The 24,267-nt window shown below is 42.4% G+C and overlaps 1 protein-coding gene across 9 annotated transcripts in view; it reads right to left on the bottom strand.

Moving 5' to 3' along the window:
• The window catches only part of DYNC1I1 (dynein cytoplasmic 1 intermediate chain 1), a 231,916-nt gene that overhangs the window by 78,656 nt on the left and 128,993 nt on the right, over positions 1–24,267 (bottom strand). For all 9 annotated transcript variants that reach the window (XM_083469062.1, XM_083469069.1, XM_083469066.1 and 6 more), the window contains 3 exons: positions 22,279–22,441; positions 20,556–20,655; positions 16,348–16,473 (listed from right to left, as the gene is read on the bottom strand). In XM_083469062.1, the coding sequence (XP_083325188.1) occupies positions 16,348–16,473; positions 20,556–20,655; positions 22,279–22,441 (389 nt within the window). The remainder of the gene's footprint in view (positions 1–16,347; positions 16,474–20,555; positions 20,656–22,278; positions 22,442–24,267) is intronic.

The raw sequence follows: 24,267 nt of genomic DNA, 5'->3' as shown, positions 1-24,267 counted from the left end.
TAATAATTCTATATACATCGGCCAATTTCCTCCCTTACTAAGCGGTTTTAATAATAATGCTTCCATCGATGGTATGATAAGGTCAAAGCACACAAAGCATTCAAAAATCATATTGTCAGGAAAGCATTATTTAACGTTTGGATAAGATACAAGGATTTATTGGAAAATAAAACCCCAAGGTGGTTGTCACCGATGGAAGCGAAAGCTCTGAAAAGGCTCAATATGGAGGCCAAATGGCCGAAATATTGGGAAATTTTGGAACAAGAAGGAGACAAATTGAAATTGCAGAGTTTCGAGAAATTAAAAAACAAAGTGAGAGATTGGCTTTTACTGACATTATCATGCGATATATCATTCTCAGCTTTGGGAATATTTCATTGCTCTGAGAACATGTTATTATTTATTAAATTATGCAAAATAAATAAGGAAATAATAAAACAGAATGACAGTTTCACCAGCCGATATTACATAAAAGTAAATATAAATAACTGCAAGTGCTTTCCTACATAATTTTTTTCTTCCTATCCCACCCCCCACCATCTAAATAATAAATGTGGCCACAATTAAGAGATATAATTGCAGATGTGGCTTGGTTTTCCTTGCTCAGATTTTTGCAAGATATGCTACTTACATTGTAGAAGACAGCCATGCCATATGTCAAAGCCTGCAAGCATATGCACAGCAGGTTATCTGGATCATGGCCTAAAACTGAGATCTTAGAGTGCTACTTTACCTGTACATCACACTGGCAGCTGAATCTGTACATTACAGACTGGCAGCTGAATCTTACTTCAACCATAGTGATGGAATGACATGCTTCCTCCACCATACCTGAGGGCAGCAGGCAAGTGTTGTGGGTTCTGCTGCAGCAGCCTGGCATCTGCCACCTGAATCAGCTGCCTCCCTTTGCCTAACAGTAGGGCAGGCCCTAGACTGAGCTGAAAACAGCAGAGACCTCAGAATAAATTAAAGCGGCTCTCAGGACAAAGGTTTATTACAAATCCTTAGCTTATGGGTGACTTAATTCAAATATTTCTCTTTCCAGCCGTCCAGAGTCACATTTCAAACACATGAGAGCAAATGTTAACCATGTTCTCCATTATAAAATCCTTAGCCATTTGCTATGTGTCCATGAACAATAAGAAACTGCAGTGCAAAGGAGAAGTCTTAACCACAAAAATACTAAACAAATTTGTTATACGAGCTGTCAAAATGAATTCAGGATGGATCTTAATCCAGGCTTAATAAATATTATTTTATGGATAAAGAAAATATTTTGATTGTTCCAATAGGAAGGATTCTCCGCCCCCCTTTTGAACAAAAAGCATTCTTACTTTCCTAATGGTACATTTGTTTGCCATTTCCTCCCTTCACTGTTTTGATTTTAACTCTTGCCCACACACTTCCCCCATCTAAACTCCTTTTGAATATAATTTTAAGACTATACGTGTGTGGGATGTGGATGTGTGTGTGTGTGTGCAAACCTTATATTTATGATCACTCTTCCTGCTTTAAAACAGGGAGTCCTGCGGGTGGGAAAATGAGGCAAAATGTGTCGGGAAGAGTTTCCTGCTTACTGGAGGTCCCCCCGATTTTGCAGAAAAAATGTGAGGCGTCATGGGATGGGCATAGGATCTTGAGCCCAACCCCTCTCCCAAACCTTTCAAAAGTTCTGCCTTATGTGCATGTTGATGTGTATGGGCATGCTGGCCAACATTTGGATGTGGATATAGATCTGAGTTCTTTCCACATTCAACCACTACAGTGCAAGGCCTACGCTGGATAGACACAGAAGTGCCTTACCATCTGTCACTCAATGCACACCCACATACACTGACTACTGCCACCAGAAGTGGATTATTATTATTTTTACACTGTATCAACAGTGTCTGATGCCTTTGTTGCACGTGAGCTTAATGTACAGTGGTACCTCAGGTTACAGACGCTTCAGGTTACAGACTCCACTAACCCAGAAATAGTACCTCAGGTTGAGAACTTTACCTCAGGATGAGAACAGAAATCGCACAGCGGCAGTGGGAGGCCCCATTAGCTAAAGTGGTGCTTCAGGTTAAGAACAGTTTCAGGTTAAGAACGGACCTCCAGAACGAATTAAGTTCTTAACCCGAGGTACCACTGTAATACCCTTACATGTTTCAACCTAATTTGATTAACAGGATGTCTGTTTTCACTAGCACTCAGAAAGTTTCTATTCAAGACTGTGCACTGCACTGTTTGATCTGGGCTGCTGCATTCATTTACTCGCTGTCATAATTTGCTGCTTTTTTTTTTTTTTTTGGCTCTTGACAGGCTCTTTCCCAAAAGGGTGCTAGCTGGGGGCAGAGGGCTCCAAATGTCACCCCTACTGGACTATGAAAATTTATGTTCTCAGGTGCAGTGTCCAACAGACGATTGACACTGTCAGCTCTAATAGCTCCAATCACCTGTTATGGCAAGTTGGGCAGATTTGAGACAGCCTATTACCCCTCATAGCAGGATTCACTAATTTATGGTCATGCAGATGTTGAACTACAATTCCCATCATCCTTTGCCACTAGCCGTGCTATCTGGGTCTGATGGGAGTTGTAGTTCAACAGGAGGGCTATAAGACTAGTATCCCCTTCCTCATGGGAAATCAGAGGTGCCAAAGCTAGCAGGACAGGTTATCTGCCCTGTGCAGATATGTCATATGGTACAGCAATGTACATTCAGCTACCTGGGCACCTCTGGACTGGCACCATTATTACATTTTTGTACTATATCTCAAATATTAATTGCTGAGACTTATTACCTTGGAACCTCAGCCAATAGTTTAGTCAGCTTAGATAACTATAACTGGTCTTTTTATTATTTTATTTAAAAAAGCATATTATTGTGAGGTATAAGAAGCTGTGCTTGTGTATTTTACTGCTAAAGGCTCAACCCGATCACCCAAATCCGCCGACAGGAGGTGCTTTAGAAATAAAAAATGTTAATAATGAAATTGTGTTATTGTGATAGGTAGATTTAAGGTATACGCAGTGTCTTTATACTGCACGGAGCTAATTCATTCCTATTTTCTGAGTTCATGCGGTGAATCCATATGCTTTCCCCTTTGTTAATTTCTTAAAAGGTCACTGCCCCTCTGTGATCAATCTTCCAGGGAAAATTTCAATACTTCAACCAGTGATTGAATGCTTTTAGCTTCACTTTGCAGAATGTATGGGATATTAATCATCATTAAATTAATGTTGTTCTCATACAAAGATTCTTTTTTGGGGGAAGGAGGTTGCCAGTCATCCTGCTGTGGGGTCAGTGGGTGGGAGGCTGTTGATTTTAGACCCAGAGTAGGGGACAGTTGGAGCCAGGCTTTTAGTGATGGATCCCTTGGCTTTTGGAGACGCTAGCGCATTTCAAAGCAGTAACTGTTCTCCATCTCGTGCCAGATAACGCAGTGTGATGCTCCACTGTTTACCGAGGACTCCCACAGAGGCATCTCACATAAGGTAAAGCCATTGCCTAGAATTCAGACCAAGCTAAAAGGGAAATTGTGCTACAAAAAGGCAAGCCAAGAAATGCTTATCACGGACAGTGCGGCTAGCAAACTGCTGTTGGAAGAAGAGACAAAAATTCCGCAGCAAGTTCTTTGTTATACTAATGTCAGGTTTCTTTGCGGGTGTGAAATAGACACGGGCGGGGGGGGGGGGAGGAATTCATAGTGACGTTCGGGTGTGTCAATTTCACTTTCCTCTCAGTTCCTCATTTTTCCAGTCTTAAATTCAGTTTTCCACATTTTCACGGTAATTTGTGGTATGTTTTTAAAACTCTCCTTAAAATTCATCAACATATTTTTTCCTAATATGCCTATTTTTGTAACCTTAAAGCCTACATTTTTGTGAGCAACTGCCCCAATATAATGGGGTTATTTTCACCATTATTTGCATGTTGCAATCTGCTTTGAGGGTTCCCCCCCCTTACAACCAAGTGGTGTATCTCTCTCTTATGAAATAAATAAATAAAATACAACTTTATGCCATTTTTCTCCCAGTATATGCCATGTTGCACACATTGTGTCACTGGATAAAAGCATCACAAAAATTGTAAAAGTGTCCATTTCATAGAAGAACTGTGTTCTCAAGAAGTGCAAATCTGATAGTTTCTTATACAAATGGAAACAGGATCAAATCCCCCTCCCCCACCAAATCCCTGGGGAGGAAGTAGTCCCAATGAAGAACACTGCCCTGTCCTCAGGTTCTAATAAGATATTTTAGGAGTGCTTAAACTGCTTTGGAATCTCCATACCTCCTTGCCACACCCCTGCATTCCAGCTGTTTGGGGATTAATGATGACTCAGCCTGCCTCTTGGACATTACCCTAAGCCAATGGAGTGTGTTTCATTCCTTTTGGATGTTTCATGTTAGCAAAGGAGCCCATGCCGCTGCCCTCCGCACTTGGAGCTGGGGCAATGTTGATATGGGAAGTAGCCTTGGTGTACATTTGTCTCACAAAACCAAGACTTTTTGATGTTAACAGAGTGATGCAGGAAGGATGTACTATTGCAATTCTATGTGCAATGCTAACATCAGAAGTGGCCTAGACTGTGTGGGAGAGAGACCCTTCATATTCTCAGTGGCATTCTGGGTTATTTTTTATTACAATGGTACCTTGGTTCTCAAACTTAATCCGTTCCGGAAGTCCATTCCAAAACCAAAGCATTCCAAAACCAAGGCACGCTTTCCCATAGAAAGTAATGCAAAATGGATTAATCTATTCCAGACTTTTAAAAACAACCCCTAAAACAGCAATTTAACAGGAATTTTACCATCTAACGAGACCATTGATCCATAAATGAAAGCAATAAACAATGTACTGCAATCACACAATCAATCAATTAGTAGCTGAACTGGTTCCCACACAGTCACAAAAACAAAACAAAAAGAGCCGCAAAGACAAAAACGCAAAATAAATAGCAAAAACCAACAGACCTCAGTGTAACACTCCAATTGGAAGCGTAACACTTAAAACAGAGCACGTTCAGCTTCTGAAAACAGTTGGCAAACCGGAACACTTACTTCCAGGTTTGCGGTGTTTGGGTTCCAAGTTGTTTGGGGACCAAGGCCTTTGAAAACCAAGGTACCACTGTACTCCACTTTTATTGCATAGGTGTCTCAACTTTACTCCAAGGTGATCAATGAAGCATACACTGTTCTCTACCCATGATATCCTAACCACAACCCTGCAAGGTAGGTTAAGCCAAGAGACTGACTGCCCAGGGTCAATGAGTGCCAATGGTGAGTGGGGATTTGAACCTGGAATTCAACACTCTAACCACAATACCTGGGGCAACACGCATCCACACCCACACCTGGGAACCAAAAGCTAAACCCTGCCTATAGTAAGAGTATGTGTTGAGATTCAAAACGTTAGCTTGCATTGGAGATCTGAATGCTTGAAAAACATTGTGACATGTATTCGTCACAATTTAGAAACACGTGGAGAACATCTGAACAAGGCCAAGTATCCAGACATATCACTCAGGGCATTTTGGGGGGTGGAAGAAATTCACAACCAGAGAGCACAGGTACACACAGTCTCATCTCGGAGCCACACTGGGAACATGGGGCTGCTCTAAAAAAACAATAATCAAGAAAGGGTTCGTGTTCAGCTAGGCTAGACTGGAAAGGTTCATGTTTTAACTATAAATTCAGCACACATCTGGAAAGAGGAAGATTTGAATTCTGGAGACAATACAATATAGGCGGTGACCATTCTGTGCAGGGCGTTCAGTTCCTGGTCCCTGCATGTGTTGGCAGAGCATGCTTAAGCCCGCCCTGTTCTACTCTCTTCCAGGTCCAAGTGGAAAATGGTTGTCACCTGTATACAAGAGATTTATGCACAAACACAAAATATTTTCTAGCCAAAGTTTAGCACTTTAGTCTTCATTGTAAAAAATTACACAGCAATCCTATACATGTCTACTCGGAAGTAAGGCTTGTTGAATTCAACGGGGTTCATTCCTAGGTAAGGGTGTATACAATAGCCTCGCAAGCCTTAATTATAGCCACAACTCTTCCATTGAAATCGACAGGACTTTAAAATGCTAAACATTTCTTTTGCTGTTAAACAGCTTTACAAACAGAGAGCGATTTAATAAGGGGTCATGCTAAAATGTGTCTGAATCAACAATTCATAGAATACAGATCTCACCTGGTTTGACAGGACCGTACTATATAAATGATAATATAAAACAAGAGGACATATTTATGCTTTCTATCAATGAAGCCTGTTCCAGCTTCTTAAACCAAACAAATGCTGTCATGTGCTTTTGGGTATCCATAATATAAGCCATCTGTGAAACCCTGGTGTGTGTTTTTTTGCAAAGGCATCCTTTCCAGGACGCTCTGATGATTTTGTCACTGCTTGGGGTTTTGGCAGGTCATCAACATCCCTCTAATTCCCCTTCATGAAATATAGCTTGTGAGGAGGATCTTCTGAAGGAACAGGGGAAAGATTTGAAAGTACGCCATGCCTGCTTTCACAAATGCAAAGTTTTGCCTTTAATCAAAGTGTGTTTTACTGTGCTGGTTGCCCCTACTGAAAAATGGTATCCAAAAACACTGTTTTCAATGCCTGCTAAAAACTTTATTGTTTAGGCAAGACTACTTAGAAATGTAATTTTATTTATTTGCTTTTGTTGCTTTTAAAATTGTTGATTTTATCTGTATTTTGACCATTTTATTGTCTGCTGTTTTCAAGGTCTGTTTTTATCATTATTTCATTTCAATGACTATTTTATACTATTACGTAAACTACTGAAAGGCAGTTTTTGATTAAGCAGTATATAAATCTTTCTGAGTAAATAAATAAAATATATGGACAGGCTAGGTAGTCTGACCAATTTCGAAAGACAAGTCCGCTTAACTTATTGGGTGGGCGGCATTGCGGCCAGGCCTCGGGGTCCGTGGTGATCCAGCCTGGGGCCTGAGGTGGGCGCCCTTCTAGCTGGGGCTTGGCCATGCCAATGGTGCAGGGCAGGGTCCCGCCCAGGAGGGCAGGCCCCACTGACCAATCAGCACTGGGGGGCGTGTCCACAGTAGATTTAAACTGGGAGACCGCCCTCTCACTAAAAAGCTGATCAAGTACAGGTGATTTGTTGCCATAGGAGCTAATGGCTGGATACCCTTATGGAAGGGGGCAAGTCTTTTCCCACTTCCAGGTTCCAGGCTGGAGGTAACATCATCAAGGTGTGTTAAATGGGGGGAGGGGGAACAACCAAAAGAACCTGGAAGTCTTGGGACTGGAACTGAAAAGAGATATAGAGCCTTCCTTCAGTGTTGATGGATGGAGGTGATGGTAGAATGGCACATAGTCACTTCTGTGAGTGGAGAGCACCACCACTGGTTAGGGGAAGCTTCTCCCTGCTGATCTGAAGCTACTTCACCAGTGGAAGCTAGCACAAAGGACTGAAACGAGTTGTTTCAGCATGGGAGGCCAGTGGCTTTGGTTAAACTAGGTCCAAAGGCCTGTGCTTTCCAAAAGGGGCCCAATCCTTGGATTTTTGGAGCTGGTTTAGCAAAATATAAAACTCTCTCACACACATATTCATTTTCTGTCCTGGTGGGTGTGGAACAGCAAGGCTTGGGATGCCACAGTGGACCCACACGATCCCACACCTCCCCTGCCCCGCAAAACTGCAGTGTAAGCCACTCAAGAGGCTACCATAACAAATCAGGAAGCTCCTGATGCCAAATCACACCTATTGGTCCATGTAACCTAGTACTGTCCACTCTGTCTGGCAGTTGCTCCCAGTGGTCTCAGGCAAAGGTCCCTTTCACATCACCTGCTATACAATCTTTATAACTGGAGATTGAACCTATGCCCTTTAAAAATGTGCTGGGGGGTGTTATTGGGTTGTTCTTGTTTTCATTTTGATAATGTACCGTATTTTTCGCTCTATAACACGCACCCGACCATAACACGCACATAGTTTTTAGAGGAGGAAAATCCGTAGGCATGCCACCCGTAGGCATTTCCTCCATAACACGCACAGACATTTCCCCTTACTTTCTAGGAGGAAAAAAGTGAGTGTTATGGTGCAAAAAATACGGTACTTTGTGGTTTTATATTCTGATTTTATTGTGTCACACACACACACAGACACACACATTTTACATCTGCATGACATATGAAGAGGATGGATGCAAGCGATACCTCTAAGTCTAATTCTTTCCCCCAGTTACCATGAAAACAAGGATTAAGAACACACATACACGAGAGAGAGAGAGAGAGAGAGAGAGAGAGAGAGAGAGAGTGTTAATAGAAGATACTTCATGCTTAGTCTGAAAGGTGAAATAATTATTTGAGCCAGGTCAGATGGAATACTTTTTTTTTAACACCCTTCAACATGCTATAAGAAAATATGCATTACAAGTCATGGTTTTATAACTCATAAAACAACATAGCTGAATTTCCACTTCCCTGCCCCCACAGTTTAAACCAGCAAGTGCCTAAACTTTTCCAGCCAAGGAAAGCATTTTCTTAATGCTTCAGCTAATAAGTGAATATGAAGTTTCATTCTCAGAGGAATTAAGAGACGCATATGATAAACAGCTAAAATGCAAAGTGGGGGGGGGGGGTTGTATGAACATCCGATTGCTGCTGGACAAAAGCTTTGTGTGTGGCTTAAGGATTGTCCACTACAGCCTTCACACAACTCTGTGTGTCCATTCCCAGTATTTCAACTGCAGCCATTTTTTGTTTTGTTTTTGCTATTAGTCATCATTTATGGGCTGGGTGGAGGTGAAGATACAGCTTAAGACTTATGCAATGCTTTATTAGAAAACAGAAATAGAAGGCTGCCTGCTTGCTAAAGTTTGATGGAATGGAAAAACAGGCTCAGAAAAAGTAAAGGGATGCAAGGATGCCACCTGGTACTCGAGTAAATTTGAAAGAACGGAAAAACCTGGGGGGGGGAGTGATGATGTCCCTTACATCCCTCCCAAGACTGTTCACTATCCCTTTTTCAAATAACGGCAATAGAATACAATGATATAATGAATTATGCACTTGAAATTAAGGAGGAGGAGGTGGGAGAGTTAGTGTCCATTGTTCATATAAAGGACACAGAATGTTTGCCACTTAATTACAAGTTCCATCACTGTCAGTGAAACGAAAGGGAAAGCTGTATGACTTTCAACATTGTCCTTCATTACTAGGGTATGGTCCTAGGATCCTTATCCAGTTGATGAGCATCAGTATGACCTTTTAGCACATAGGAGACATTCCTCCATTACTTTGAAGGACTTGACATGTGAACTTCAGAGAATCGATTCCAGCTATATGAGCAGATATTTATACTAAGCATTGGTAGATGGATGGGCAAAGAAGAAGGAGGCGAGTATTAAGGAAGTTGGATTGGAAAAGAATGAAAAGAGGACATCTAAAATAAAGGTCCGGGAGAATCGGTGGCTGCTGCACACACAGAGAGACTTTTTGGTAAAAACACAATATTGCCCATATTGCCATCGTAGTGATGCGTCAGACGTGCTCTCAAGAATCTGGAATTCTGGCAGCCTCAGAAAACAGGCCACTGGAGCACTGTATATATCAACATATCTTTACTTAGGAAAAGAAAACAGCAAAGGAGAAATGAAAATCAGGGGAGGAAAGCAACTCCAGCCAACATTGGCCACTAAATACAGATTTTCAGTTAACTTCAGTGTGTTTAATTCTAAGATAGGCATTTCTGATTCCATCCACCCAGTTGAAAAGGGAAAGACCACACCAGAATAAGCAACAAAGGGTGGTCAGATCCATAATTTAATGACAGCGTATGGAAGCCACTACAGAAAACTTGGGGGTAGGAGGCATAGGGGAGAGAAACATTCTATAGTGTGGTTAAGGGGCTGATTTCTAGAAGCAAGCCACAGTATTTTCCAAGCCTGGGCAGCTTTTATTGAAATTAAAATAGAAAACCTAAGGCCATATCCCACACAGAAATTGACAGGTTAGCAATGACATGGAGCCTACCATGGTGAGTATGACTGGATGGTGATGCTTTAGAAAGAAAAGAGAAACGTCTGCAGAACCCAACATCACACTGCCATGTAGGAGCCATCTACCAAGCATGGCTGTCAATCTGCAGTTCCAGGCTGCCCAGGGCCACTTCTGCATTTCACAGATTCATAGAGCTGGGTCCCATCTTGTCTCGTCCTTGCCCAAAGGCAAGACTTTCCACCTGTCACTGTAGTCTAGCCAATTGTGGCTGTCCTCATGACCGCAATCAAAGATCCTGGTTTGGTCCTGATGTAACATTTTTTTCTTCCACAAAGGAAGAAAATAAGAATGTGGGAACCAGGGCTCTTTCAGGTGACGGGTTGATTAAGCATTCAATCTGATTTATTCTTTGCACATAATTTGTATGGAGATTGTACGGTGTCACTGTTTACCAAGCATTCATTCATATCACAAACATTTTCTGGGTGGTTTTTTGTGTTGTTGTTTTTTTGAAGTGGGTTTGATGCCAAAGAATGCCAAATCCAATTTGATTGTGCAACCTAAATTTGCCAGTTTATGACTGAATCATACCCGCAAAACAGTGACAGCCTGGAAATGGCCCCAGTCAGTTTTGCAGCATAGATCTGGAAACAAGAGGTAACTGGTCCAGAATGCTGCAGCCATGCTTTTTAACTGAGCCACATGATAGAGATGAGGACTGCTGGTCTTTAAAGTTCTGCAGTAGTTACCACATAGTTCCAAGGCTCAGTTCGAAGTGCTGCCTTTGACCTTTAACACCCTAAATCAGCCTTCCCCAACCTCATTCCAGATGTTGTCGAACTACAACTCACTATCAGCCTCACTGGAAAATTGGATATATTAGGCAAACCTGCATATAAATTTGTAAATTAAGAGAAATGCCCACTAAAATGCTGGTGATTTCTTGTGAGGTATCTACACAGAGAGAGAGAGGTTCAGAAATGTGTCAAACTGAAGCTTGGGAAAATGAGAGAAAATGAAATTGACAGGTTCATCCATCCTTATCTGGGAATAAGCCCAAATGCCTCAGTGTGGTTTACTTCTGAGTAAACTTGTCCAGGACTACAGTGCACTTTCAATTCTTGGAAAGAAGCAATTAAAACCATGCTTTTGTTTGTGTTTCTTCAAGCTCGATGAAATGCATTTATCTAGACCCCACCAATGGCTATTGTTTTTGAAAACTAGACACCGTTGATAAATAAAACTGTGAACACTGGAAGTCTGGGGTACTGGTTAGAGAACATTTCCTTTGCAGATTTTAATATATATTATATATGGAATGAGACTAAATAATAACATAGTTGGTTTCCACTAAGTAATCAAAGAATGACATCATTATAATCTTGAGCGTGGCCTACTTGCCTTCCAGACTCTGAGGTAAGTCAGCTTTTATTTAGAAGGCCAAGAGTAAGCTCTCCAGCCAAGGGTGACTTCTTTTGATCACATGAGCTATGATTAACCAGTCAGGAAAAAGAAATTCTATCTGGCCCCTATTCTGCTCCGCTATTCTCCCCACACTCTACCCCATAAGTACGGTAGCTCAAGCATGGTTCCAGCTAGCAACGCTAACAATGCACTGGGGAAGAGCATTTAAAATATCTGTGGGGTTTCTTAAAGAAATAGTGTCATGGCATTTCCTGCAGTCGTACGCCTTTAGCACATTCTTAAATCCAGATTCAGGTTGTTTGTGGTTTCAAACTGGATGTAATTTTAGTGGATCTCGATCAGAAACATAACAAAAATGCTGACTCTCATGACAGATGTGAAAGTCCTCACATGATTCCCCATTCACTGAATCCTTCCTTATTTTTAGCCTCAGCATGCTTAACTAGATTAAACAACATTTTGATTTTAAATAGACATGTTGGTATTGACCTTGAAAGCCCCAAATAGTTTGGCATTAGAGGTTATTTGAAGGATGGCAAAAACAAGAGACAACAACTGTTTTTTCTCAAAAAGTGCCAAGTTTTATTGGTGCCCAATTCCTTTTGGAAAGAATTCCTCTCCTCTTCAAGAGCTGATCTTGATACTGACTTCTTCACTCAGGAGCTTATTGAGTCAAAATCTGAAAGACTAGCCACACACATATAAACCTGCCCAGGGCTTAAAGTTGGCATCAAAGGCCTTTCTTCTCAGATGTATCAGAGTAGTCTTCTTCTTTGGCGATCACTTGTAACTGAGTAAGATTGTCTTCCATGAACACAGTCTTAACAGTGAGTCCGTAAGTGACTGTGGAGGCCAATTCTGGATCCACACGTCCTTCCACAGTGGGGATATTGGCTTCCGGGCAGGAGTTGATCACGATGAAGGTTTGCCAAATGTCTTCTTCTTTCTTCTTCTTTGGCAATCACTCATAGCTGAGTAAGATTGTTTTCCATAAACACAGTTTTAACAATGAGTCCGTAAGTGACTGTGGAGGCTAATTGTGGACCCACACGTCCTTCCACAGTGGGGACATTGGTTTCTGGACAGGAATTGATCACGGTGTGGATTTGCCAAGCGTGCCTTCCTCTTAGCATGTTTCTCCCTTGTGTCCTGAGTTCGAGTGTCTTCAAAGCCCATGACAATGTACCTTCCTCTTAGCATGTTTCTCCCTTTTGTCCTGAGTTCGAGTGTCTTCAAAGTCCATGACACCTTTGGTAAAGGCTGTTCTCCAATTGTAGTGTTTATACTACATTTTTTTGGATTTCCTTGAGAGAGTCTTTAAACCTCTTTTGTTGCATTAGGCTTCCCATTTTGAAGTTTGGAATAGAGTAGTTGCTTTGGAAAATGATAATCAGGCACCCGCACAACATGACCAGTCCAATGAAGTTGATGTTGAAGAATAATTGCTTTGATACTGGTGATCTTTGCTTCTTCCAGTACACTGGCATTGGTTAGCCTATCTTCCCAAGTGATGTGTAAAAATTTTCGGAGACACCGTTGATGGAATCTTTAAAGGAGTTGGAGATGGTGTTTATAAGTGGTCCATGTTTCACAAGCAAACAATGGCTCTCAAAGTGAACCATTCACAGTGCGACCAGCCTGTTAAAACAGGGTTGTGTTATCGCCCCAACTCTAATTATTATTTTCATTGCCATGATCCTACACTTTGTCAAAGGGAAACTCCCCACCGGAGTAGAAATCATATATCAAACAGATGGAAAGCTCTTCTGATTAGGCTGAAAGCAAAGAGTAAGGTTACCATAATTTCCATCATAGAGTATGTTGATGACAACGTAGTGTGTGCACACTCAGAGGATGACCTCCAAACCATCCTAAATATCTTCACAGAAGCTTACAAAAAGCTTGGCCTATCGCTCAATATCCAACATCCAAAAAACCAAAGCACTGCACCAACAAGCATAAAACAACCCCACTGCAGCACCACAAATCTAACTCAACGGTGTAACATTGGAAAGTGTCGATCACTTCTCCTACACGGGCAGTTATCTTTCCACAAGGGACGACACTGATGCCGAAATCCAGCATCGCCTGAGCTCGGCAAGTGCAACTTTCTCCTGATTGAAGTGCAGAGTATTTGAGGACCAGGACATTCGCAGGGAAGCCGAAATGCTTGTTTACAAAGCTATTGTACTACCAAAGCTATCAGAGTAGTAGGCGCTAGAGAGATATAGCCTTTTCAGCAGTGGCCCCATATTTGTGGAACTCCTTCTCACATCCTTCTCAACTTTTAAACAAGCCTTGAAAACCTTATTGTTTCAATACCCATCGGGTATTTTAACTTGTAAAACTGTTGCTGGTTTTTGCTTTTTAGTATCTGACTTGTGCTGGCCTATACTATATACTGTTTTTAGGCTGCCGTATATCTAAGAAAATAGGAAGCTGCCTTATACAGGGTCAGACCATTGGCGCATCCAGCTCTGTATGGTCTACACTGACCAACAGTGGTTCTCCAGGGTTTCAGGCAGGATCTCTCTCAAATCTACCTGGAGATGCTGGGGATCAAACCTGGGACCTTCTTTTAGTTTTGCAATTGTAATAGCATTGTTTCAGTTGTATTTTATGTTTTTAATTGTTTGTGTGAGCTGCCTCGGGTGGCGTATAAACACTGAATGGTCCAGTCCTCTCATTCTGTTAGCACAAGGATATATGCTTGCATAACAGAAGCCCCAGTAGATGTAGAATAAAGCCATCAAGGTGGTAGCCATTGATAGTCTTATCCCCCTTGGATATGTCTAATCTTCCTCCAAAGCCATCCCAATTGGTAGCCACCACTGCTTCTTGTGGGAATGAATTCTATAGTTTAACCAAGAAGTGCTTCCTTTTGTCTAGAAGAACATAGGTTCCCCATCCTATTAGGCACTCAACTGGTTATTACAGAATCTGGAAGGCGAGCCCCAAAGAGGGATCCACCTGGTTTCAGATGTGGATTGGGCTACCTGTCCTCAGGGGCATGTGGGAAATGACCCATGGAGACACACCCTTCATGTTGGAGACATGCCTCTTGATTTCCTGCCTCAGCTGTTCATGACAAAGTACTGAGTGACAGCGATGTGACATCTGCACCGCAACCGCTAATCAAGCAGGAATCGGTGGGAATTGTCACCTTGACCTCGTTTCTACCATGCTGTCGGCAAAGCTGCTATCCACAAGCGCTCTCTGTGCCGGTGAACGGCTGCAATATCACTGCAAACGAAGTTAAAATGGAGCGCCGGCTGCTCTGGAATATAGAGGGCAGAAGGAAATTTACGTGGGTGGGAAAGCACATGTTGCCAGCTGGAGGAGGAAGTGGTACACCACACTTACTTCATAAGTGTGAGGTTTTTATAAACGAACTCTCTTGAGGATTGTTTAAAATAGACAGAAAATGACACACAGTCTCCAACTGGGCTATGTTGTTGTTTTAAAAGATTGCATGCATTCTAAAAACATTAGCGTGCTTCCTTGTGCTCTTTCCAAAAGGCTATATTTTTAACCTGAACCTCTTCCGAATGGTGGGCAGTTGAGTCACACAGGAGTCTTCAGCACAGTACAAAACAAACCGCTTTACCTTTTTCCAGAAGGGTAGCTGTGTTAAGTCTGTTGCAGCAAAACCTGTGTTATCCACCAACACTCTTTTGCGAGCAACGACTGATGATAAAGCAGTTATCACTGTCTGTATTTTTTCTGCATTTCCATTTCCTTCTGACCTCAACGTTGACCGTCTTTACTCCGGGGCCATGAGTATATCACACAGAGATATACACATGGCTGGGAACTGCAAACACAGAGGTCGGAGGGAAATGAAATGCAGAAAAGTACAGGCAGTGATCATGACATAATTAACATTATTAACTCAAGATAAAACTTCATACATCTGATGAAGTGGATGCTAATCCATGAAAGTTTATGTCAGCCTCCTCCAACCTGATGCCCTCTCACACTTGCTGAGAACACAGGAAGCCATCTTATGATGAGTCAGAACATTTGTCCATCTACCTGGAGATGCAAGGATTCTGCTCTGCCACAGAGCTATGGACCCTTCCTCCAAACATAGGAAGTTGCTGTATACTCAGACTATCAGTCCATTGAGTTACCGTATTTTTCGCTCTATAGGACGCACTTTTCCCCCTCCAAAAATGAAGGGGAAATGTGTGTGCATCCTATGGAGCGAATGCAGGCTCCTTGGCTTCAGCTTCAGCGATAGCAATGGGAAGCCTCCGAAGCGCAGAGAGAGAGCGCTCTGGAGGCTTCGCGTTGCTTTTGCTGAAGCCTGGAGAGCGAGAGGGGTCAGTGTGCACCGAACCCTCTCGTTCTCCAGGCTTCAGGCAGCTATCCGCAAGCCTTCGGAGTGCAGCAGGAGTTCCCCCCGTGCTCCGAAGGCTTGCGGATAGCAGCCTGAAGCCCGGGGAGCGCAGCGCCAACTCCCACTGCGCTCCCCGGGCTTCAGGCAGCTATCCGCAAGCCTTCGGAGCGTGCCCCCAGCCCCGCAAGCTCCGGGAGCGGTGGCAAGGCTGCGCGCAACCTTGCTGCCGCTCCCGGACCTGATCTGGGGGCTGGGGTCAGGGGAAGCTTGGGCTTTTTTCTTTATCCCCCCCCTAAAAACTAGGTGCACCCTATAGTCCGGTGCGCCCTATGGAGCGAAAAATATGGTAAATGTTGTCTACATTGACTGGCAGTGACACTCTAGAGGTCTAGGCAGGGGGCATTCTTAACCATACCTGAAGATGTTGGAGATTGAAGCTGGGACTGTCTGCACGCAAAGCAGATGTTCTACCACCACTAATGGGTTGCAGACCACTAAGGGGCTAATGGAAGTTGCAGTCCAAAACATCTGGAGTGCACCAGGTCGGCAAAGGTTGACTTATGCCATAATAAATTTGTTAGTCTTTGAGATTATCTTTATTATCTTACCTGACAATGAAAAACATACTCGGGGGTTGTTTTCTTAAATTTCATGTTCCAGACCAAGGCCACGCCATCAGGTTCATGAGGAGCATCTTCGTTGTTGTTGTAGGAAGCAACCATAAGCTCCGGGTACTGTGCAGATAAAGAATATGCTATTGAATTTCAGCATGCAAGGGGGAACAAAGTTTTAGCTGCTGAGAAAAAACAGAGGAGTTCAAAACAAAATAGAAGCTAGCAAGACGACAACAAATGCCAGTGGGTCACTCAAAATGAGTAAGAGAGAGAGAGAGAGAGAGAGAGAGAGAGAGAGAGAGAGAGTTTAGTATTTCTGAAATGCATTCTGAGCATTTTATCTTCAGGGGAAATGCAGCTGAAAAAAACCCCACTGCAGGAAAAACCCACAATCTTCTCTCATTTGTGATATCACGATAACTAATATTGGTCTATCTTACAAGATATTGTATTATACTAAGTTTTAATTTATTATCTGCATTGTTGTACACTGCTCTGGAATCTATTTTTTTAAACAAATAAATAAAGATTTCTTGGTTTACAAAAGTATGTGCAATGTCTCTTTTTTTCAGGTTGCATTTTCTACAGACCCTAGAGTCTATTTTGATCCTTTGAGGCTTACCTAGGAGTAAGAGCCACTGTACTCAAGGGGGCTTATGCTTAGATAAGTGTGTGTGTGTGTGTGTGTGTGTGTGTGTGTGTGTGTGTGTGTGTGACAGAGAGAGAGAAGTAATTCCACTCTCAAGATAAGAGTATAAAATAAATGTGTTTTATCATTTTTTATTTATTTAAAATGTTTGAAACTCGCCTTTTCAGACACACACACACAACAACAACAACAACAACAACAACAACAACAAGATGGCTTACAATAAAAAGCATGGGCAAAAATATACTGAAATCATAAGATGAACAGCAGCAGAAACATCAGATATACACTGGGAAATAAAACAATACAAGCGCAAGTTTAAAAACCGTAATAAAAACAATGGATGGTTTTTTAAAAAAACAGGTAGCTGAAGATATAGTACCATTTAAAAGCTACTGGAGGCACATAAAAGGTAGGATTCCATAGGCAGAATTGTGGGAGAGAACGCCATTCATCCATCTTTATTGACTTATAAAAACATTTGTCTATCACCAACTCATATAAAGTATCAGTTATAAAGACAGCATAAAACAATTGATAAAATAAACATAAAAATACTAACTAATAATTGAAATGACTGTTTCTACATGTCTCCTCAAAGGTGCATCTTGACTCCCATGGGGAGACTACCTGGCAGGGGGACTTACGTGGGGTGGAGGTGGGTTGCAGACAGCAGGCCAGGATAAAGGCTAGGTGGTTTTTGTGTGTGGGGGGGGGGGTTTTAAAAAAGTTTGCTCCTCACATTTCAGCAGTATTGGACATCTGTTTTTAATGTTAACAGAAGCTAATGGAATTGTAATGCCTAAACTATGCCTTTCATTTCATATCAGGATTGCCAACTTTTTTATGGCAGAGCTCTTCTGCCTTTGACAGCTGCACAACAAACATAAAGCTAGCCTTCATGACAGGAAAAGCTTTAGTTGATTAATTTGTGCTTATCACTCAAGCATTAAATAACATTTGAGCAGGAACTATTGTAGCATACAGATAGGGTTGCACGACATCCTTCAACAAGGTCAGTACCTATATTTTCCCCATGTAAACAAGCCAGACTGGCTCCAAAGATAAGGGGGCCTTTGGCAAAATGTTATGTGATGGGCCCTCTCCTATGTAGCTGGGCTTCAAAGGGCTAACCTGGTTGCGGGCAGTAACAATGCAGCGATGCAATATTGAGGGCAATTGATCTGATGCTAGCAGCCCAGGGTTGCTTGGGAATTCTTTAAAGTAAAAAGTGTGGTTTTGAAATCTGTGACTGAAATGGGCAGTTTTGAAAGGTTCAGTCCACCATCCTGTTTCAAAATGGCACCCAATTTTATCCAAACATTAACATAAACCTGCTCTTGGTTTCATGAACCATCACACAAAATTTGGTTGTGCTATCTTAAGCGGTGTCCAAATGGAAAGTGAGGAGACAACCTAAGGCAAAATTAAATTTTACAACTTTCCAAAAATTACAGTAGGAGCATAATACTATCCACCGTTCATCGCCATCATGGTGATGCTCTGTCTGTCTGTCTGTCTGTCTGTCTGTCTCTCTCTCTCTCTCTCTCTCTCTCTCTCACACACACACACACACACACACACACACACACACACACATCCCTTTCTGGCAGAATTCCATTCGGCTTGATTTGTGTGAATTCCAGCATGCCTTTGATAAACTGTGCACTGTACAGTGAAATGTTATCACAGTGTGCTCTGATGCCCCTGTCCTACTTAGCTGTCTTTTGCACTCCAGAGGTCAGAGGTCAAAGCGCTCCCTTTGACGTAATGCACAGTGACACTGAGAGCAGTTAAGGTGTACATCCAAGAGGAATAAAGCTTCGGAGGAGAGAAGGTGAGCTGGGGCAACCCCAGAACAAAGCAACAGGAGACAGAAACATGCTTGTGCGCCTGGGGGCACGAACAATTACATTTTTTGGCAGTTGCCTTCCAGTTGACTTTATCTCGCTGTCCCGGGAATACAGTAAATGCTGCTTGTTAAAAACCTATCAGATAAGAATTCCATGTAATTTCCAGCTCTTGAACAGCCTAAGATAAGTGTTTCCTCAGGCTGGTTTCCCAGTTCTGAACAAATCCACATATGCTTACTGACCACCCACGTGCCAACGCATACCTGTTGCAAAATGGATTCGATTAAGACGCATAGATGCTAAAAAAAATTCCCTTTAAATGTATCTGTGGTCATATCTCATAAGCATATTACTCCAAGGTCTGCATTATCTTCCTCAAGCAAGCTACAAGTTTGAGGTTCAGACAACGTATTTATTGAGCATTCATCCTGATATGCTTGCAGAAAGCTTACATGGAGGTTAGATTATATCTGGTCTCTATTAAGCATTTGTTCCAATTTCTTTGCAGAGAGGTTATATGACAATGAATATTTATCCTGCATTCACCCTGGTTTGATTGTGGGCTGTTTATATACCTTCCCGTTACTCATTTGTTCATCCCACACTTTTCAATGCATTCCCCCATGACTTTTCTAACTAGAGAAAGTCCATTTCCTTTTAAAAGTGGATTTGTTGAACTAGGGTGACAGAGCACCTTAATTCACTGTGATTCCACAAGCCTTATTTCCCTGGCATGTGCTTGAATACCAATTTACACAGTCATGGCTTCCCCCAGAGAATCCTGGGAAGTGTAGCCAGTGTGGTGTAGTGGTTAAGAGCGGTAGTCTCGTAATCTGGGGAACCGGGTTCGTGTCTCCGCTCCTCCACATGCAGCTGCTGGGTGACCTTGGGCCAGTCACACTTCTTTGAAGTCTCTCAGCCCCACTCACCTCACAGAGTGTTTGTTGTGGGGGAGGAAGGGAAAGGAGAATGTTAGCCGCTTTGAGACTCCTGAAGGGGAGTGAAAGGCGGGATATCAAATCCAAACTCTTCTTCTTCTTCTTCTTCTTCTTCTTCTTAAGGATGCTGAGAGAGTTGTTAGGAGACCCGTATTCCCTTCACAGTGCTACAGTTCCCAGAGTGATTTAACAATGGAGCATTCTGACAACTGTAGCTCACGCAGGGAACAAGGATCTCCTAGCAATGCTCAGCACCCTTAACAAAGCACAGGATTCTTTGGGAGAAGCCATGACTGTTTGAACTGCTTTAATTGTATAGAGCAGATGAAGCCTTCGACTGATGGCAGCTCCCTAGCAGAGGTCTTTCGCATAGCATACTACCCAGTTTATTAGTCTTTTAAAAATGGAGATATAATACCAGGAGTTGAATCTGGAACATTCAGGAGATGTATTCTACCACTGAGGCATGGTTCCTTTATCAAAGTCACATGGTATATATACAAATTGCAGAGCGACTTTGGCTTGTGGCAAGTGCAGTGACATGTTTTATTTTGCCGCCAATCTTGGGCCATTGAATATTATGGTATGTAACAAATCTCCCTCAGACAGCAGCTTGCCATGCAGCATTTGTGGTACTGGGGAAAGTGGCTCAAGAAACAAGTCTAAGAGCTTGGAACTAGTAGCCCCATTTCGTTTCGTTTTCAGACTCTGCCAAATTATATGTACCCAAAGTTGGTGTGCTTTTGTAAACATAAATCTTACCTGAAGGGACCAATCCATACAAGTGACAACCCGGTGCTTAGACCAGTGCTCATCGTAGAACTGACGGTTAAAGGAAAGGTTAGCTCCAGCTTGAACATCTCTGTATGGGTTTGAAAAAGAGTTACACTTAAACTTGTGGTTGGTTTACAATTCCAGCCTTGGCGTCAGCAGCTGGCATGCGAAGGCAGAGGCTCCAGTCACCCAGTTTGTGCCCACCACAGCTGACTCTTTCCCTGGGCTCTCAACACTTGGCAGCTGGTTCTGCAGGCCTCCATTTTGATTTTCCACAATGCCCTGGAAAACTCATAATGTCAGGTCCTCCAGGGCATTGTGGGAAATTAAAATGGTGGATCAAACATAAGAAGGGCCCCACCACAGGACACTTTGCCCAGGTCTCGCTTTGCACAATGCCAATTGTTTTAAATGATTTCCAATCATTTATTTCCCCTACTATGTTTCCTTAGCTAGTTAGTGCGTCTTCTCTGCACCCCACCCTGAAAACTATTTTGTCTGAAGTAAAAAAATGGAGCGGCAAAAAATATTTCCTCTTTAACATAGTAAATCCATCCCTGTGTCAGCGTATGCCTACTGTGTCAATGCTGCACCTGACCAATACCTCATGTTGTCCCCAGTGCAAATCCACATACATTATTCAAGGCATATAATTGACCCATGGGGCAGAAGGCCTGAAGCGACACTGGACACTTCAAAGCACCTGCATAGTTGTCTCTTTTTTTTAGTTTGTTGCACCTGACTTTAATTGTGAGTAAGAGTCAACCTAACAAGACATTCCATACTGTAGGCTTCATGAATGAAGCTTCAAAACATACTAAAGAGTCAGGGGGGACCTCCAGCAGGTAGCAGAGGGCAGTAAAAATATTTCCCGCTGCCCCTTTGGAGACCCTCAATGTTGGTATTCCACTGCATATTTTGGAGCTAAACCCAGGGCTGTAGAAACCACCCCCAATGTGGAGCCAAGCCCACCTTAAAGGATTGATTTTTTTTGGTCTGTAACTAGGAGCTTCACATTAAGCTAACTATCCCCGGAAGAGGAACCTTAAGGATGAACAGATGAATCATATTGCTCTCACACACTATAGCAGCTATCTGTTGTGCATACAATACTGCACTGCCACAACTTTTTCAACCATAAACATCTTGGGTGCCTTGGCAGAAAGGTGGTTTATAGAAATGTCATAAATACATGGATAATAAAAACAAGGGTTCGATAAAGAAGAATGCATTTCACCACTTAATCTAATTATCGGTCTTTAAAATGTATAAATTACCAGAGTTTGACACTCTGCCACGGAAATGGGCAATGTCAGGCCTGGAGTCCGAATTCAGCCCTTGATGGCTCTCCATCTGACCTTCAAGACTCACCCCAGGCCATGCCCTTCAAAGGCCCTACTCTGAACCCTCCCTGACTGCTTTTGCCTATTCTTGAATTATGAGAATGCCTCTTGCCTGCCTAGATGGATGGAAAGATGTGGATGTCCATGTGAAGGAACCTCTGGCTTTTGCATGGCAGGGCAATAGCATACTTTTGACATTGGCCACACCCACTACTAGCGTATCGTTCCCCCCCCCCCAGGAAGGCTGCCCATGAGGGAATGTGTGTGCCTAGGACTGAAAAAGGCTCTTCCCTCCCACTCTAACACAAATAGTATCTATTTGTTTGTTCGCTTTTTATCATGTTGAAAATAATAAAATAAAGACTGACCCATCTTTCTCTTCCACATCTCTGCCACCATAGTCAAAGAAAATGTCAGAATCTTCAGCTAGCGCTCTCTCAATCACACGTATCGTCCGGTCAAAAAATATAAGGAACTCTTCTGAGTGGAGAATCTGCTGCTTTTCTTCCTCTGTCAGTTCCCTGGGAGGAGCTTACAAAAGCATATTGGCAGCGTTAAGCCCACAAGGATTTAAATATCTCCAACTGAATTAAACAAAGTCTTCAGGAAAGAAAGGAAATATTCCTATGAAAGCCATAGCAACGTTGGTAGGGTCGAGCGGTTTGCTTCCTTCTAAAGAATCGCTTCTGAATCCTCTCTAAATGGGCAGCTGCGTAATCTTAGAATGCAGCCTCTATACAGAAGGTAGCCTATATCGTGCATATTTATTATTCCGGAAAAGAAAATACTTAGGATCCAAAATAAAATAAACCCCACGTTCAGATTTCAGGAAACGTTTTTGACGGATGTATGTTGCAAAACTGAACTTGGAAAAGCATTAAACGGCATTTCACAAAGAAGTGCTCTTTTAACACAGAGACCAGTTTCAACCAAAGCTTTTAAAAAACGTTCTCAGCCTATTAAAAGGCATGCTTTACTTCACTGTATTTAGGTTTCTTAACATGAAGACATAGGACCCTTCTAAAGTAGGGTTCATTTGGTTTTTTGCATGTGTACTCTTTCTGTAACAAGTCACTGCCACGATAATAGCGCATTAGTGATGGCTTTATACTGGATCATCCACACATCATACTGCTTTATCAGTTCTTCTGTGACGCTTTCACATTGTTAATTGTATTATTGCCTTGGGGGGGGGGACGGACATACTTGTGCTACAGTGCAACAAAAAGTGCAGAACATTTGTGGTTTGGAAAGCTACAGAATTTAAGCAGGAAACTACAGGGCACGAACCTATTGCAAATGAAGCAGTGTGATTGCTCCAAAACCTCTGCAAGTACAAATGGTATTGAAAACTTGATTGCGTATAGCATCTCCAGTAACACCATGAGCTCAAATCATCATGAACGCTCAATCAAAAGGGCATCTGGAGGGGCCCTTAGGCCAGGATCTTAAGGGCCAAAAACACATGCGGGAATGTAGCTCAGTGGTAGAGCATGTGCTTTTCATGCAGAAGGTTGCAGGTTCAGTCCTTGGCCTCTCCAAGTGGAGCTGGAAAGATCCCTATGTGGGGATGCTATTTCTAGCAGATGTCATTGGAGAGGAAAAGATCCATGCCTACTTCACGAGAGCACACAACTTTCTTCTCTTATGCTCACCACTTCCTGAGATGATTGAACATGATGGGCTGTTTTCTGGTCCCTTATGTTTCCCTCTGCTGCAATAAAATAAAATGCCTTCTGTGTAGAAGTTTACAAGCCAATAAAATGAAATGAAAAGCAGCATACAGCAAGAAGGCAGCGCTTCCCAAGATTTACCCAGATTATCGTTTTCTATGAACATCTGTGAGATGCATCTATTTCGAAAAGGTAGAGAGTGGAGTTCTTGGGGAAACCCCGTAATGATGGAACCTTATTCCCACTGGGAGCCTTCTAGGCCCAATTTTCTGGCAGTGTTAAAAGACCTTTCAATTTAAGCACACAAGAAAATAGCAGGTAACCATACTGGTCCATGGGAGGGGAGGGGTGTGTGCAAAAGTTAACAGTAGGGTAATAGGTTAAAATGGCTTTATTAGAGCCAACTAAAACATCACAAAGTAGAGTGAGAAATCTTCCTCAGATTTCTCTGCGTTCCTCAGAACTCAGAATGGATGTTAAAATGGAGAGTGAGGGTGGATAAAACGCTGTTCCTAGGCATGGTGGAAAAGTTCCAGTCTTCAGCTTGTAAGAGGAAGTAGAGGAGATTTTATTAGATGACAAAGGTTCTGTAGAACTGAGGTGGCATCTTCATCTTACAAAAAAACTGCCTAAGACTTCATTTTGGTTTGTTGTTGCTCTTATTTTTACTATGTATTTTGTGGT

The sequence above is a fragment of the Podarcis liolepis genome (assembly GCF_965112155.1).
Source record: "Podarcis liolepis genome assembly, chromosome: 12".
Taxonomy (NCBI): domain Eukaryota; kingdom Metazoa; phylum Chordata; class Lepidosauria; order Squamata; family Lacertidae; genus Podarcis; species Podarcis liolepis.
Note: the sequence above shows the minus strand (reverse complement) of the source record. Positions and strands in the feature narration are given on the sequence as shown.